General features: G+C 39.5%; 1 protein-coding gene across 1 annotated transcript in view; it reads right to left on the minus strand.

The window, feature by feature from the left end:
* usp54b (ubiquitin specific peptidase 54b) overlaps positions 1-15,390 on the minus strand; it is an 85,286-nt gene that overhangs the window by 61,508 nt on the left and 8,388 nt on the right. The window contains exon 2 of the mRNA XM_053640566.1: positions 4,655-4,747. Coding sequence (XP_053496541.1) covers positions 4,655-4,747 — 93 coding nt within the window. The remainder of the gene's footprint in view (positions 1-4,654; positions 4,748-15,390) is intronic.

Here is a 15,390-nt window from a genome sequence, read left to right on the forward strand (position 1 = left end):
ATATTAACCTCCACTCTTCTGGGAAGGCTTTCCACTAGATTTTAGAGCGTGGCTGTAGGGATTTGCTCATTTAGCCACAAGAGCATTAGTGAGGGCACTGATGTCAGGTGGCGAGTCCTGGGGTACAGTCAGTGTTCCAGTTCATCCCAAAGGTGTTTATACGGGTTGAGGTCAGGGCTTTGTGCAGGCCACTTGAGTCCTTCTACTCCAACCTTGGCAAACCATGTCTTCATGGAGCTCGCAGTGGGCACAGGGGTACCATCATGCTGAAACAGGTTTTGGGCCCCTTAGTTCCAGTGAAGGACATTGTAATGCTAGAACATAAAAAGATATCCTACACAATTGTGTAACTGTCCAACTTTTTTGCCCACATATGGCTGTGATGGTCAGGTGTCCACATACTATTGACCACAGAGTGTACATTCCTCACAATTGTAACTACGTATCTTTCCCACTAGTTTCCTGTTAGATGGTGGAGTTTTGGTGGAGCATTTTCTTTCTTGCTGAAACTGTAAGGAATTTATTTGTTCTCTAATCCACTCAAACATCCTAAACATAGAACTCGGCAGTAACCATCGATGCAGCAAATGCTAGCTAGGCAATAAAAATTCTCTACAGACAACCATGGGTGAGTATATCAAATATCAGCTCTAACACAGTATATTGTTTTTGACTATCACTCACTAAAGGTCCTTTAAAATGAAGGATTCTGATGTAATGAAAACAGAGGCACTTTTCCACTGACACCCTACTAATGTAGCTAGCTAATAAGCTTCATTTAAAATCAACTAGCTAACATTATAAACAACGAGGCTTGTAGCATATGTGCAGGAACATGCATGTGTGTGCTTTTTATGTACACTATTTGAACAAGGGAAACATAAACAGAGCTAGTGCCCTCTACTAATATTGGCACCCCTTGGTAAATATGAGCAAAGAAGGCTGTGAAAAATTGTCTTGATTGTTTAAACTTTTGATCTTCTGTTAAAAAAAATTCACAAAAAATACTCTCATGGATATCAAACAATTGCAAACAAAACACAGGTTTCTCCAAAAAATAATCTTTGTTAAATATAGGTATGCAACAATTATTGGCACCCTTTTAGTCAATACTTTGTGCTAGCTCCCTTTGCCAAGATAACAGCTCTGAGTCTTCTTCTATAATGCCTGATGAAGTTGAGAATACATGGCAAGGGATCTGAGACCATTCCTTCATACAGAATCTCTCCAGATCCTTCAAATTTCGAGGTCCACACTGGTGGACTCTCCTCTTCAGTTCACCCCACAGATTTTCTATGGGTTTCAAGTCAGGAGATGGGTATGGCCATGGCAGGACCTTGATTTTGTGGTCAGTAAACCATTTGTGTGTTGATTTTGATGAAAGTTTTGGATTATTGTCCTGCTGGAAGACCCAACCACTGCCCATTTTAAGCTTTATGGCAGAAGCAGTCAGGTTTTCATTTAATATCTCTTGATACTTTTTCCATATGGCTAACTCTCTGTGTGCGCCAAAACCACCTCTGGTGTTTATTGCCAAAAAGCTCTATTTTGGTTTCATCTGACCGTAGAACCCGATCCCATTTGAAGTTCCAGTAGTGTCTGGCAAACTGAAGATGCTTGAGTTTGTTTTTGGATGAGAGTAGAGGCTTTTTTCTTGAAACCCTTCCAAACAACTTGTGGTGATGTAGGTGACTTCGGATTGTAGTTTTGGAGATTTTCTGACCCCAAGATGCAACTAACTTCTGCAATTCTCCAGCTGTGATCCTTGGAGATTTTTTGGCCACTCGAACCATCCTCTTCACAGTGCGCTGAGACAATATAGACACACGTCCAATTCCAGGTTAATTCATAACATTTCCAGTTGACTGAAACTTCTTAATTATTGCCCTGATGGTGGAAATGGGCATTTTCAATGCTTGTGCTATTTTCTTATAGCCGCTTCCCATTTTGTGAAGCTCAACAACCTTTTGCCGCACATCACCGCTATATTACTTGGTCTAACTCATTGTAATGAATGGCTAAGGGAATTTGGCCTATGTGTTACCTCATATTTATACCCCTGTGAAACAGGAAGTCATGGTTGAACAATTTCCTGTTCCTAGTCACCCAGGTGTACTAAACAATGTAAAATATCAATGGGAATATACTTCAAATATATTCTTCTCATATTAATTCATAGGCGTGTCAATAATTGTTGCATATTTAACAAAGATATTTTTTATAAACCTGTGCTGTGTTTTCAGTTGTTTGATATCCATGAGAGCAGAGTATTTTTGTGAATATTTTAAACAAAAGATCAAAAGGTTAAACAATAAAGACAATTTTTCACAGCATTCTTTGCTCATAATTACCAAGGGTGCCAATATTACTGGATGGCACTGTAAATGAAATGTTCCATGATGCCCCTGATTACTGAATACTAAACAAGTTACTCATTTCGGTATCAGTATCAGTACTAATATTGACGAGTACCAAAAAGTCATATATTCACACTCAGCCTGAAAAAATGGGATTGATGCATCCCTAGAGCTAACACTATCTGGCTTGTTCCTAGTCTCTGACAAGCTGGAGAACAAAATACACAAATTAGTTAATAAAACAAACACATCAGAAGCGACCAGAAGTGATAGTTTTGTTCTCTACACTGAATTAAATTAGATATGGTTGGTGGACTAGTTTGCATCATTCAGTCTCACAGATAGACTGAGCCATATCTTCAATGCAGATAATTATGAGCCTATACAGCAGTGCGCTGTGATTATAGTAGAGCAATCAAGTGGTTTTGCTTTTTCACCTGGCTCTTAGTAACTCTGACAGTCAAATTGATGAGCACAAAGGGTTTTTTTTTCTCATAATGATTCTGTAATACTGAGGAAACAATGCAATATTTATATCCTTAGAGTCGAGAATCCTTGCGCCACATCCCAAACCTAATACCAACATACTGAACAGTCTGTCAGTACATCACTGGTGTCATTAGTATGTAAGTATACTACTTAGTGCACATTATGTGGTTTGGAGCACAACGCTGAATCCTCTCTAAATGGCACTCGCAGTCGTGATGTGAATCAGCACGGTGAAGGACACACAGCACGGTTACAATGTTCTTCTGCAGGTAGCCAGCAATAGTATTTTTCTACTAGAGATAGTAAAATCTCAAATCCTTAGATGTAGCAGCTTTAAGTAATTTGGTTTAACTGATGAATCATGGCACTGTACAGTCTGTTGTGAACGAGTACATTGAACAAGCTGATAAAGGATAATGTCCCACAGTGATGTCCCACAAAAGAAACGTCATATTATTCGTATTCTCTTTTCTTCCCCACGTTTGGTCACTTGTCAATTCCCACCTACTGGCCACCTCCAAGACACGATAGGCCAAACTCTACATCTTTTCAAACTGTTGCTCATGCTGTGTCACAGTGCAGAGTAACTTGAAGGAATGTGTCCGACAATAGGGGAAACACTAAGGAGCCCATGATTCATATTCTACTGCTAGTTTTCTAAAATGTATTAACTCTCACGTTTTCTTATATACCATATATATATATATATATATATATATAATTCAAATATTTATAATATTTCTAATTATTTGGCAGAATATTCAAAAACACAAAAACAGAAAATAATCAATAATTGCCATAGTGTTCTGCCAGTCTAAAGCCTATTGGAAATTTCATGTAATATTAGTTGGGAAATATATATATATATATATATATATAGAGAGAGAGAGAGAGAGAGAGAGAGAGAGAAATAGCATTGAGCATTGAATCAGGTAAAACTGCTACAATACTACTTACCCTTGCATAATAAATACACTATACGGCCAAAAGTTTGTGGACAGTTGACCATCTCACCATACTTGGGTCAAGGTTAGAAGCAGACAATTGTACAGGATGGCTTTGCATGCTGTTGCATCGCAATTTCCCTTCACTGGAACTAAAGGCATTTAGCCCAACCCTGTTCCAGCATGACAGTGCCCCTGTGCCCAAAGAAAGGTTCATAAAGACATGGTTTGCCAAGGTTGGAGTTTAGAACTCCTGTACAGAGCCCTGACCCCAACCCCACTGAACAAATTTGGGATGAACTGGAACACCAACTGCACACCAAGACTCCGTCACCTGACATCAGTATCCGACCTCACTAATGCTCTTGTGGCTGAAAGGGCAAATCCCCACAGTGACTCTCCCAGAGGAGTGGAGGTTATTATAACAGCAAAGAGGGAACTAAATCTAGAATGGGATGTTCAAAAAGCTCATTTGAGTGTGATGGTCAGGTGTCCACAAACTTTTGACCATACAGAGTACAATACAATATTAAGAAAAATTAAGAAAATTCAACACTGTAGCATTTATCAACTAGTTTAAATACTTAAGCTAACTGATTCAAATTGCTTTGTTACATGTGGCATAACGTAGTGCGTGGTTCGTAAAACAGACTAACTAATCAAGAATGAAATTCAGTCCAAACAATTTTTATTATCAAATGTTATCAATTTTGTTGATGATCTGTTGTAGCCCCACATTCAAATGTGCATGTAGAAATGCAAATCTTCTTGATCAGTATTTGAGAACAGATCAAACAGCGCATATGAGCGCAGACTTATATAATCCTATCCTTACCCACCCCAATAGCTGGATACCGCACTTACCTTAAGAGCACAGAAGATGCAGGAGTCCTCCATGCACTTGTGTGTCGTCAATTGCCGGAAGCTTCTGCGGAAGATGTCAAGGTGCCAAAGTACCTGAAAGAAAGAAGACGATTACTAAAAGTAAGGGTGTCAAATCTAGCTTTGTGTACGATAGTCACTTTGTAGACTCACAAAGCAAATATTAAATGAGGCAACAAGCCAAAAAGACCCATCCCATGATTCTTTACAAGGAAGCACAGTGTGTCAGAAGCGCCACCACTAGCACACAACCACTTTACTTCAGCATCTCCACAACACACCCACACACACTCACCCCCCCACAGATCAGCACATCACAGCATGCCTCTCTGGCCCCGTCCTGCACCTACTCCCGCTGGCCAAGATTACTGCAGTGCTCCAATCTCCCTCAAACAATGTGAGAAAGCCCTGGCAGCCTATATCCACTGATCGCATGCCAGGTGCCCACTCCACTTAATCCTCCCAACAGAGCAGGAATACAGCACCTTTTAACAGCCGCCCCGCTTCAGGAGCAACTTCCCCGCAAACCCGGCTTCGGGACAGAGGAGAGGAGGGAAAGGGAAAAGGTTAAGCAAGAGAACTGCAGATCTGCAGAGAGAGAGAGAAAGAGAGCGAGAGAAAGAGGGAGAGAGAGAGAAAGGGGGTAGTGAGCACTTAAAGAAAGGAAGTGCTAGTGAGAGAGAGAGAGAGCTGTGATCGCAGAGGAGCCAGAGAGTGAGAGAGAGAGAGAGAGAGAGAGAGAGAGAGAAAGCGAGAGAGACAGAGAGAGGAGGGAGAAATGGTTGTTGCAGAGTGCAGAGATATAACTACAAAGTGCTGATACTGAAAACAGCATGCAAGCAAAATAGATCACATCTCTGTGATTGTTGCACCAAGCAGGTATATGCGTGTGTCCCCGTGTACCTCTATGTGTGTGTGTGTGTGTGTCTATTCACCATGCATGAGAGTCTTCATTAGTATCTTTAGTCTGGCACTTTTTTAGATTCATTCACACCCATTCAACAAAGTGTGACAGAGAGAAGCAAGACTAAAAGCCTATCTACAGATGCACCTTTACCTGCAATCAGGATCTGTAGCAGCAAAATCCAAGCATCTACAATCATTCAAACACACACACACACACACACACACACACACACACCATCTAGGGTCGATATTTCAACACAAGCCAATTATTGTTGAACAAACTTTCTAAAAAAAGACAAAAAAAGGGGGGGAAAAAAGAAGAAAATCCTAAAATACACTCCATCATATGCCACTCATTGCCTCTCACTGTCAGCCAATGAAATACACGAAAAGTGAAGGGATTCTGCTCAAAATGGTCGTGCCTTGTCCTCACAATTAAAGACACATTTATATACACTTTCATAACAGTTTTCCATAATGGCATTTTATGTTATTTTCAACAAGCTGGAAGATGCCTATATTAAGCATACACAGACCTAAAACAGCATGTTTTTATGCCATTAGTGCAAAGAAGTTTGATTTTGAATTTGATTTGTCAAGCAGCAAAATTAGACACTTCGTATGGTTAGTAATGATACTGAACATGTAGAAAAAAAAAAAAGGGACCAATATTAACGGTTCATCTCCTGACACATGAGAGTCGAGTACCAACCACCGGATGACAGCGATTTTTGATAACCTTTTGCAAACTCTATAACACAAAAATACCCCTTTCCATTTTGTTTCTTTACATATAACATATAAAAATAACTTTTTTTTGCCCCAATGGTCACGGATAACCTAGGAAAGAACCCTACCTGAATTAATGCTGATAAACATATGTTCCACGATTAGATCCAATCCAAGTCCCTCCTAGCAGACTTTCATTGTTCATAAAACACTGCAGAGTCACACTAGTGTCCTGTGCTAACACTGCGATGAGTATTGTGGGACCAGACAGGAGCTGAGACACAGTACTGCTCTTGACTGCCTTCCCTGACTTTTTTCCATCAGAGATATTTCATTTGGACTGGTCAGATACGTTTACTCTATAACACATGAACGTGTTTCAATTCAAATGATCTACCAGTCAGATTATTAACATATTATTAGACTTGATGTGAATCTAGCTACTGTACATAGTAATATCAGTATCTTCAATCGATACCTTCAGTTTCTCTGCTTAACAAAAAATGGATCAAAAAGTAAACTCTGGACTGACCTGGCTAGCAAAGAGTTCTTATGATTTAGCTGGAAAAGGATACTTTTCATTGCCAATACCAAAAGCATCTATGTGGGGTTCAAATAAATAAGTAGCACTGAAATCCCCCTGACTGGGCTAAATAAAACGAGAGGTTACGTAAGGAATCTCACTCTATTTCTTTCTCTTTTCCATTCTCAACATCGCTTTATCTCTCAGTGTGATGAAATGATCTCCAAGTCTGCGCCTGGAGGCAGATTTTAGTTGCATACTAGAACACTGCAGCAAACATTACATCTCTACCATAACCACACACTGAACGTTCGCTCAGAAATGCACATACACTTGCACAAAGACAAAAACCCAGAGCACCGCCAGAGCATTCTGCTCTCCGCTGCGCTGTTCTCAGCTATTTTTCCCTCAAGCTCTGGCAGCAGCATTAGTGGACTGCCGAGCAGATTTGCCATTATGTCTATAAATTCTCAGTGGTTCTACTGCACCGGCCTGGTTTAGTCTCATAGAAACGGTGTTCTCTTCAACAAAACACTCAAATCAGAGACCAAAAGCAAGACGCAAAAAAAAAAAAAGATATATAACATAAAGAAAATGACCCAAGGGCACCAAAATCAAATTAAACACAAGACACAGACTTGTTCATTTTATATGCAGTATGCTACTGCATAAGAGTCACTGGACCATGTAAATGCACAAACATCACTGTCCTGCCATGAGCAGGAAACCTTAAGGGTAAGAAGATGTACTTTATAGCTCTGGATGGAAGGCACGGGTTAAACAGGACTCGGGATGAAGAGGAGGGAGGGAGGTGGATTATAGATTCCATCCTGGTGCTGCCGTTTGCCCTTTTCTCCCACCTTCTTTATTTTATTTACAATGCACCATAAATGAACAATGAAGTGAGGAAGCAGTGGAGGGAGGAGTGGCAGTTGGCACATAGGGCATAAGGACACAGAGAAAGAGGAGAACAGAAAAGAGCGAGTTAGATGTAAGCGCCCTTAACACTTTTAGAGAGAGATTAATGAGCACTTATGAGTACAATGTGTGTGCTGTGTGTACGTAGAAACTAATGCACACGCATGATTGGCTTACTATCCTTATGAGGACCTTCCATTGTCATAATTATTAATACAACTAATTAATACTATGCCTGTACCCAAATCTTCTAGGGAAACAAAAAATGTCCTCAGAAGGTCAAAGCTGTCAGATATCCATATATTTTGGGAAGATTTGGTCCCCACCAAGATATAAAAATGATGTTCCATTATATCTATATGTAGTGAGCGTATGTAGTGAATAAGACAAGCTATATATGGAAGATTTATATGTTAAATAGCCTAAATGTGCAAAACATTTAACATTGAATTCTGAAATTGTTGAAGATGACCACAAGTGCAATGTGCGGTGTTTAGTCGAGCAACCTACTGTGTAAATATAGTGAGATAGCATTATTTGCAATTAGCAGAATATGTCACATCAATCATGGATGCAGCTTCAGTTTAGTTCAGTTACTTTTACTGCATCAGACAAAACCGGGACAAACTGAAGCGCATTCATTTTCTTCTTTTAATGTCACTGTGATTACCATTCAGAATGTTCTAGACTACTATGCAAGTGGTCAGTTAATATTTCAAATTCTTTCCAGAGGGTAAATCATCACAACATTTTAGATAGAGTACATTGCAGGAGTTGCATGATTGTTTCTACATCGCATGTGCACAAACTTTTGCACATGCATGTGTAAGCTTAAGGAGTCCGCTTTTTACAGTTACGTCTGTGGTAGTACACGATCATAATCATCATCGGCTCGTTAATATTTGAATGCATCTGAAATCAGACATTTTAGTTAATATAAATGCAAATGCTGTCATTCAGTCCTAATAGAGATGCACATGACTACAATAAGAAGTGCTGAGTGGCAATAAAGGGTGTACTGTGTGTGTGTGTGTGTGTGTGTGTGTGTGTGTTCCATGTGGGCCGGTTGGGATGACTCAGAGTGACGGACGCACCCATTCCTTGTGCGTCAGCGGCAATACATCATGAACAGCTCCTTAATGAGAAGCGAGGATGCAACATTATACACTCTGCAAGAGCTCTGCATCAGAGCAAAGCCTACACCACTCTATTTCCACCCGCCCACACACACACACACACACACACACACACACACATACGCACGCAAACAATATGTAACTAATAAAATGCTCTTCCTACAGCACAATCAAATTGCAACCCAGCACTTTTCCTAAAGTAGTCCAAATGCAATTTGGGTGAAAATGACTAGTTAGTAAGGGGTGGAAAAATCAATTAATGAATACATCTAAAAAAAATCCCTAAGATAAAACAGACTGGCGTTGTTCATTCATGTAACTCGATCTGGTGGGAGAAAGGAGTCACTCGTCGTTAATAGCTGTTTGCTGGACTGCTTCCAGACTGGAGTAAGTAATGCTTTATCACAGGAGCAGGAGACTAATAGAGGGCTAAGAAATCGCTCAAGAGGAAGAGGATGAGGGAGAGATGAAGAGGGAGTTCACTATACCCATCTGTGTAGGAGCGTCTCTGAGCATCTGCTTCCAGAGCTCTCTCCTGGCCATGCTTTCATTTGCTCTTCCTCAAACCTGGGGTAGTAATTAACATGATGGACGTTCTATTGAGCCTGTCTCTGTGTGTCTTTGTGTGCATGGTTCATTTAGTGGGAGTTGTGAGAAGTTCTAATTAAACCTTTTATGTATTGGCTAATGTCAAGCTCAAGCTCTCACGCCCTTTCCTCTCACCTATGGTCTTTCTTTAGCACAGTAACACCTCTAATATCTCTGTTAACAGGAAACCTGGAGCATGTTTATTTGTGTCCTGTTTGTAAGAGGTTGTTGCAAAAGATTTGCTTTGCTAAATATGTAAGACACTAAATATAGAGAATGATTAATATGTGAGCTGGCTCTTATACATTTCCATTAATAATAAATATTATCTCTGAAATATGTATTTGAACTGATGAGGATAGTGGAGGATTCATAACCCCATTAGACATCCTCATATTTTACCCAAGCATTGTGACTGGCAGTTTGTGACCCAGTTTATCTCAGTGGGAAAAAGACAGATCACTTGAGACACTCTTCTCTCTATATCTCTCCCCCTTACTTTTTTCCTTTCAAAGCAGAAAGGACTACCTGAGAATAACTTTCTCTTCATCCCTATCTCTGAGCGAGTGAGAATGATCCAGTCAGTACGCAAGCACGAAAACATCAAAACACTGAGTTAGGTGTCTCAGCACTATGAGAGTCCCAGTAGAGTTGATCCTGAACACAAGGACAAACCAAAAGGCCGTGGACATCTCTCTCTCTCTCTCTCTCTCTCTCTCGCTCTCTTTTATCTCATCTTCCTTTAATTCTCTAATCTCTCGACTGCTTCTTCTAGTGTTGCTCCATTTTGGGCCCTTAGGCAGTTTTCATGCCTTTGTTGTACTGGTTCATTTTTTGTTCAATAGAAGCACAAAACTTGATCGTTCTCTTTCAAGAGCACATCAATCTCTTCTAACAACACTGCTTTTCAATTTTAATAAAGCCTTTCAGTATGACAAGAATGATATTTCAGCATGGTGACAGTCAACCCATCATCATTCTGGCTTCTGGAGAACTACAGACTTCGCAGAAAATTCGAACCACCACAATGGGCAGTACCAGGGCATGCACGCACTGCTGGGTAAATGAACAGGACCAGAAGCCTCTTAAAGTCTGGTTCAGTGCAGAGAGGTGTGTGTGACAGGAGTGGTCACTGAGCTGATTGGCTGTGGCATATCAGTGTGGTTAAACAGAGTTAAGACTGAGAAAGTCTGGAATTTAAGGGCGCAGAACAGATAGAAGGAGGAAAATACTTCATATAGCCAAAAGTATGTGGACACCGGGTCATCACACCTACATGAGCTTATTGGACATCCCATTCCAAAACCATGGGCATTAATATGGAGTTAATAAATATCTTGGAATGGACACCTGGTCACCTGGTATGCTGTAGTATTTACATTATCCTACATTGGAAATAAGGGGCAATGAAAATACCTCCTGAACCAAACTTTACAATTATCCCTATGCATTCAGGTACGTAGAGTTTTCCTTGCATTTGCCAAATCCAGATTCGTCCATCAGACTGCCAGAGAGTGAAGCATCATTCAGCACTCCAGAAAGATGTTTCCACTGCTCCAGAGTCTAGAGTCCAGTAGCAGTGTGGTTTACACCCTGCCAGCTAACACTTGCCGTTGCGCATAGTCCTATTAGGCTTGTGTGCAGCTGCTCGACCATGGAAACTCATTTCATGAAGCTCATGACACACAGTTCTTGTGCTGAAGTCACTTCCAGAGGCAGTTCAGTGGTAGCTCAGCAGTTAAGAAGTTGAGCTACTGCTCGGGCGATCATGAGTTCAAACCCCAACACTGCCAAGCTGCCACTGTTGGACCCTTGAGGTAGGAAGTTAACCCTCGACTGCTAACGTAAGTCGCTCTGGATAAGAAGGTCTACCAAATGATGTAAATGTAAACTTTGTTTTGAGTTATACAACAGAAGATTTGTACGCGCTACGTGTTTCAGCACTTGGCGACCCTGCTCTGCTTGTTTACGTAGTCAGCAGTTTCGCTGTTGTTCCTCAAAATAATTTCACAATCCATCTACAGTTTGTGAAATTACACCTACAATGCACCTACAGCTGACATGGGCAGATCGAGTAGGGTTGAAATTTCACAAACTGACTTGTGACAAAGATGGTATCTTCTGGCAATGCCACATTTAATGTCACTGAGTACGGCCCATTCTACTGCCAGTGTGTGTCTATGGAGACTGCACGGCTATGTGCTTGATTTTATGCACCTGTTAGCACCAGAATGGCTGTAACACCTTCTGCTCAATAATTAGGAGGGGTGTCCACATACTTTTGGCCACATATTGTAGGTCACCAGTAACATGACAGCTGGAGATTTGAAGCTGAATGTGCAATGTTACAGGAGCAGCTCCAGCTTGAGGACTCAAAGGCTTTAATGTTTGATAACACACCTTCAAAATGGATGTGTCCCACACAATACTGCTGAACAAAGTTGATGTTTTATGGTTCTGACTGGGCATAACGAGCGCTTGTAACTATCGAAATGATGTGACTCAAAATTCGAACAAATGGATTTTCTTTGACCTTACACAATGTCCTTGCATTTCTTTTTCTGAGTGTATAACTCTGTGAAATGTAAAAAAGTCTTTGAATGTCTTCTGAGCAGCTTTGGTATTTGTTCCTCAGTTCTTTCTGACATTTCTGCTCTAACTCAGCACATTTTTCTTGATACAAGTTAAAAGTCACTTAGATGTCATACTCTGCCGTCTTTAAATCAGGTGTAGAGGGTCTTAAAAACTATCGTTACATTTTGAAATCTTGTTTCTTGGTTGTTGTTTTTTTTGGATTATTGTCCTTGTAAGATACACTCACTTTTTGGAAATCTTTTTATTTGGAGATAAATTAGAAAATAAAGGCAACTAAAAACTTTTGCAGTGTAACAGTGATAAGAATACCTTACTATGATAAAATAAAATAAATAAAAAATATTGTAATAAAATAAAATAAATATGGAAAATATTATAAAATGTGGATACAGGTACAAGGTGGTGCAGCGAGTAGTATTTCTGCCTCACCGTTCCAGGGGCCTTGACTCAATCCTGAACTCGAGTTACTGTCTGTGTGAAGTTTTGCATATTCTTGTGCGGGTACAGTCCAGGTTCTCTGATTTTCACCCACCTCACAAAAACATATATCGTCAAGTGCTTTCGCTACTCTAAATTGCCCGAAGATATGAAACAAAAATATGCACAGATTCTTTCAAAATAATAAAATGAAAGGTTTCTATATAATACATAAATAGACCATACAAAACTAGACCAAATCAATATTTGGCATGACTATCCTTTGCCTTTAAAATGGCATCAATTCGCTTAGTTACACAGTCATGCAGTTTTTAGAACCAGAAAGTATGACCACATCACCAATATCTTATCCACACTGCATTGGCTCCTAGTATAACTTCACATTGATTATAAAATACTACTACTGACCTATAAAGCACTGAATAGTCTGATCCTACAGTACCTGAGCGAACTTTTGGTCTTTTATGATCTGCCATGCCTACTTCGATCAAAAGGTGCAGGCTATTTGTTGGTACATTGAATAGTGAAGGCTACAGCAGGGAGAAGAGCTTTCTCTTACAAAGCCCCACAGTTATGGAACAGCCTTCCAATTAGTGTTCAGGACTCAGACACAGTCTCAGTGTTTAAGTCTAGGCTGAAAACGTATTTGTTTACTCAAGCTTACCATGAATAGACTTTCTTTTACGCAAAGTACACAGTCTTATCCATTATGGGATAGTAAGCATAACTAACAATCTCTCCCTCTCTTTACCTCACTCTCTCTCTCTCTCCTTCTGTCGAGCCACACATGATATTATAGAGATGCCAGTAATCCTGACCCTTTCTGCTCGCCGGACCTGCCTGATCCATCGTGATGACCTACCTTCACACAAATCTGTATTCTGTATTTATATATTTCTGTTTTCCATTGTTAAAAGCGCTATACATATAAAATTGAACTGAATTGAATTAAGAAAATTGACTGATAAAAGCAAGAACCTTTTGTTTCTGCAGGCAATACCAGACAGCTTCAATTGTGTTTTTTTTTTTTTATCTGAAATGTGGTCTATTACTTATATATCCTCCTTTCTCATTCACCATACACATCATTTTCTTTTTGGACATGTTTGGATGTCTTTATTCTGCTCTTATCCACTGACACACTAATTCAGAAGACAAAATAAACCCCTAAGATAAAATGTATAAAACAATTAATAGGTATTTATGACGTTTGTACAGTAGTCTATAAAATGATGCTACTATCACACAATTATTGTCTAGCACAATTGCTAATGCTTTCTCTGTTTGTGCGAAATAAAATGATACAATAATTAATATTCAAATAAATGCCATGTACCTACTGTAGGTTCGGCCTGTAAAATGTAAATGAGCTGCAGAGTTAGTCATCTGCAGTGCACAATGTCATAACAATGAAGGTCAAAGTAGAAAGAAAATCATGCTTAAACAAACTTTAACAGTTCTCAGGAATCTAAAATCCTATACTCTTTAGATGTCGGACATATGGAATAAAACATGGTGGTGTGTGCTGTTATAGGAAAATAATTCATAATGGCGTGGATTCTTTTGCAGCATGTCTTAAAGTGTTTTATTCTTCTCATACCACAGCAATTCAGCAATTATTACTAGTTGTTTTATTTATTAATTATTGACATGTCATGCTTTTTAACTATTTATAGTTACATTTAATGTTGTGGATTGTCATAGCATATCATTGTCCCTGTGAGTAAGTTGTTACTTTAGAGCGTGTTAATGTAAATCTGTAATTTGAATTAAAACCAGAACTACTATCTGTGCTGCTGTTTAAATAAATTTAAAAAAATTAATCAACACCTTCAGTACAATCAGATTCGAGAATTCAGCAGTGCTGTGGTATAAAATCCATTCTTTCCAGTGAAGGGAAATTGTAATGCTACAGCATGCAAAGACATATTTCTTTTTCTTTTTTTTTTCACACTACCTTGATTAAGCTACTTCACATAACAGATGTTTACGTATGGTCCACAAAATACAATAATAACTGAATTTACACAAATGAACCAATTCAAAACTTTACATACCCTTGGTTCATAATACTGTGTGTCATTACCTGGAGGATCAATGACTGTTTTGATGTTTTGTGATAGTTGTTCATGAGTCCCTTGTTTGTCCTGAGCAGTTAAACTGCCCACTGTTCTTCAGAAAAATCCTCCAGGTCCTGCACATTCTTTGCCTTTCCAGCATCTTCTGCATATTCAACCTCTTTCCAGCAGAGACTATATGATGTTGAGATCCCTCTTTTCACACTGAAAGACTCGTACACAACTATTACAAAATGCTCAAGAAGGCAACACGATACATTAAGAGGCAGGGGGATGTAAACTTTTGAACAAGATGTAAATTGTTATTATTTTGTCTTGTGGGAAACATGTGAATATCTTATGTAGCTTCTGAAGGGCAGGTCTGAATGAAAAAAAAAGATCATCAAACAAAATAATAACAATTTACACTGATCATCCTGGTCAAACATTGATTCTGCAAAGCGTATGTAAACTTATGACCTTAACTTCTAACTTTGTGGCACCGGTTTGGGGAAGGCACATAAGGGTGTCTTGGTCAGGTGTCCACAAACCTTTAGCCATATAGTGTATCTGAAGGTGAGCAGCAGGGTACCCTGGGTAACAGCAATACCCCTTGACCTGTACCACTCAGTGTTCAGTAATTGACCCCAGTCCATAAATCCTGAAAAAAAATGCCAAACTGGCTGACTCTGCATGTTTCCTTCCCTGCACCACATCTCAGTAACTTCTGTAAGTGTGAAATAAAATGTGCTTTTACCTCACAAAGATAAAGCATGGAACCTTAATCTGTTAGCTGAGCACTTTTCCTCCAGCCTCAGCTCGGTTCAT

This window comes from Ictalurus furcatus, chromosome 13 (assembly GCF_023375685.1).
Source record: "Ictalurus furcatus strain D&B chromosome 13, Billie_1.0, whole genome shotgun sequence".
Taxonomy (NCBI): domain Eukaryota; kingdom Metazoa; phylum Chordata; class Actinopteri; order Siluriformes; family Ictaluridae; genus Ictalurus; species Ictalurus furcatus.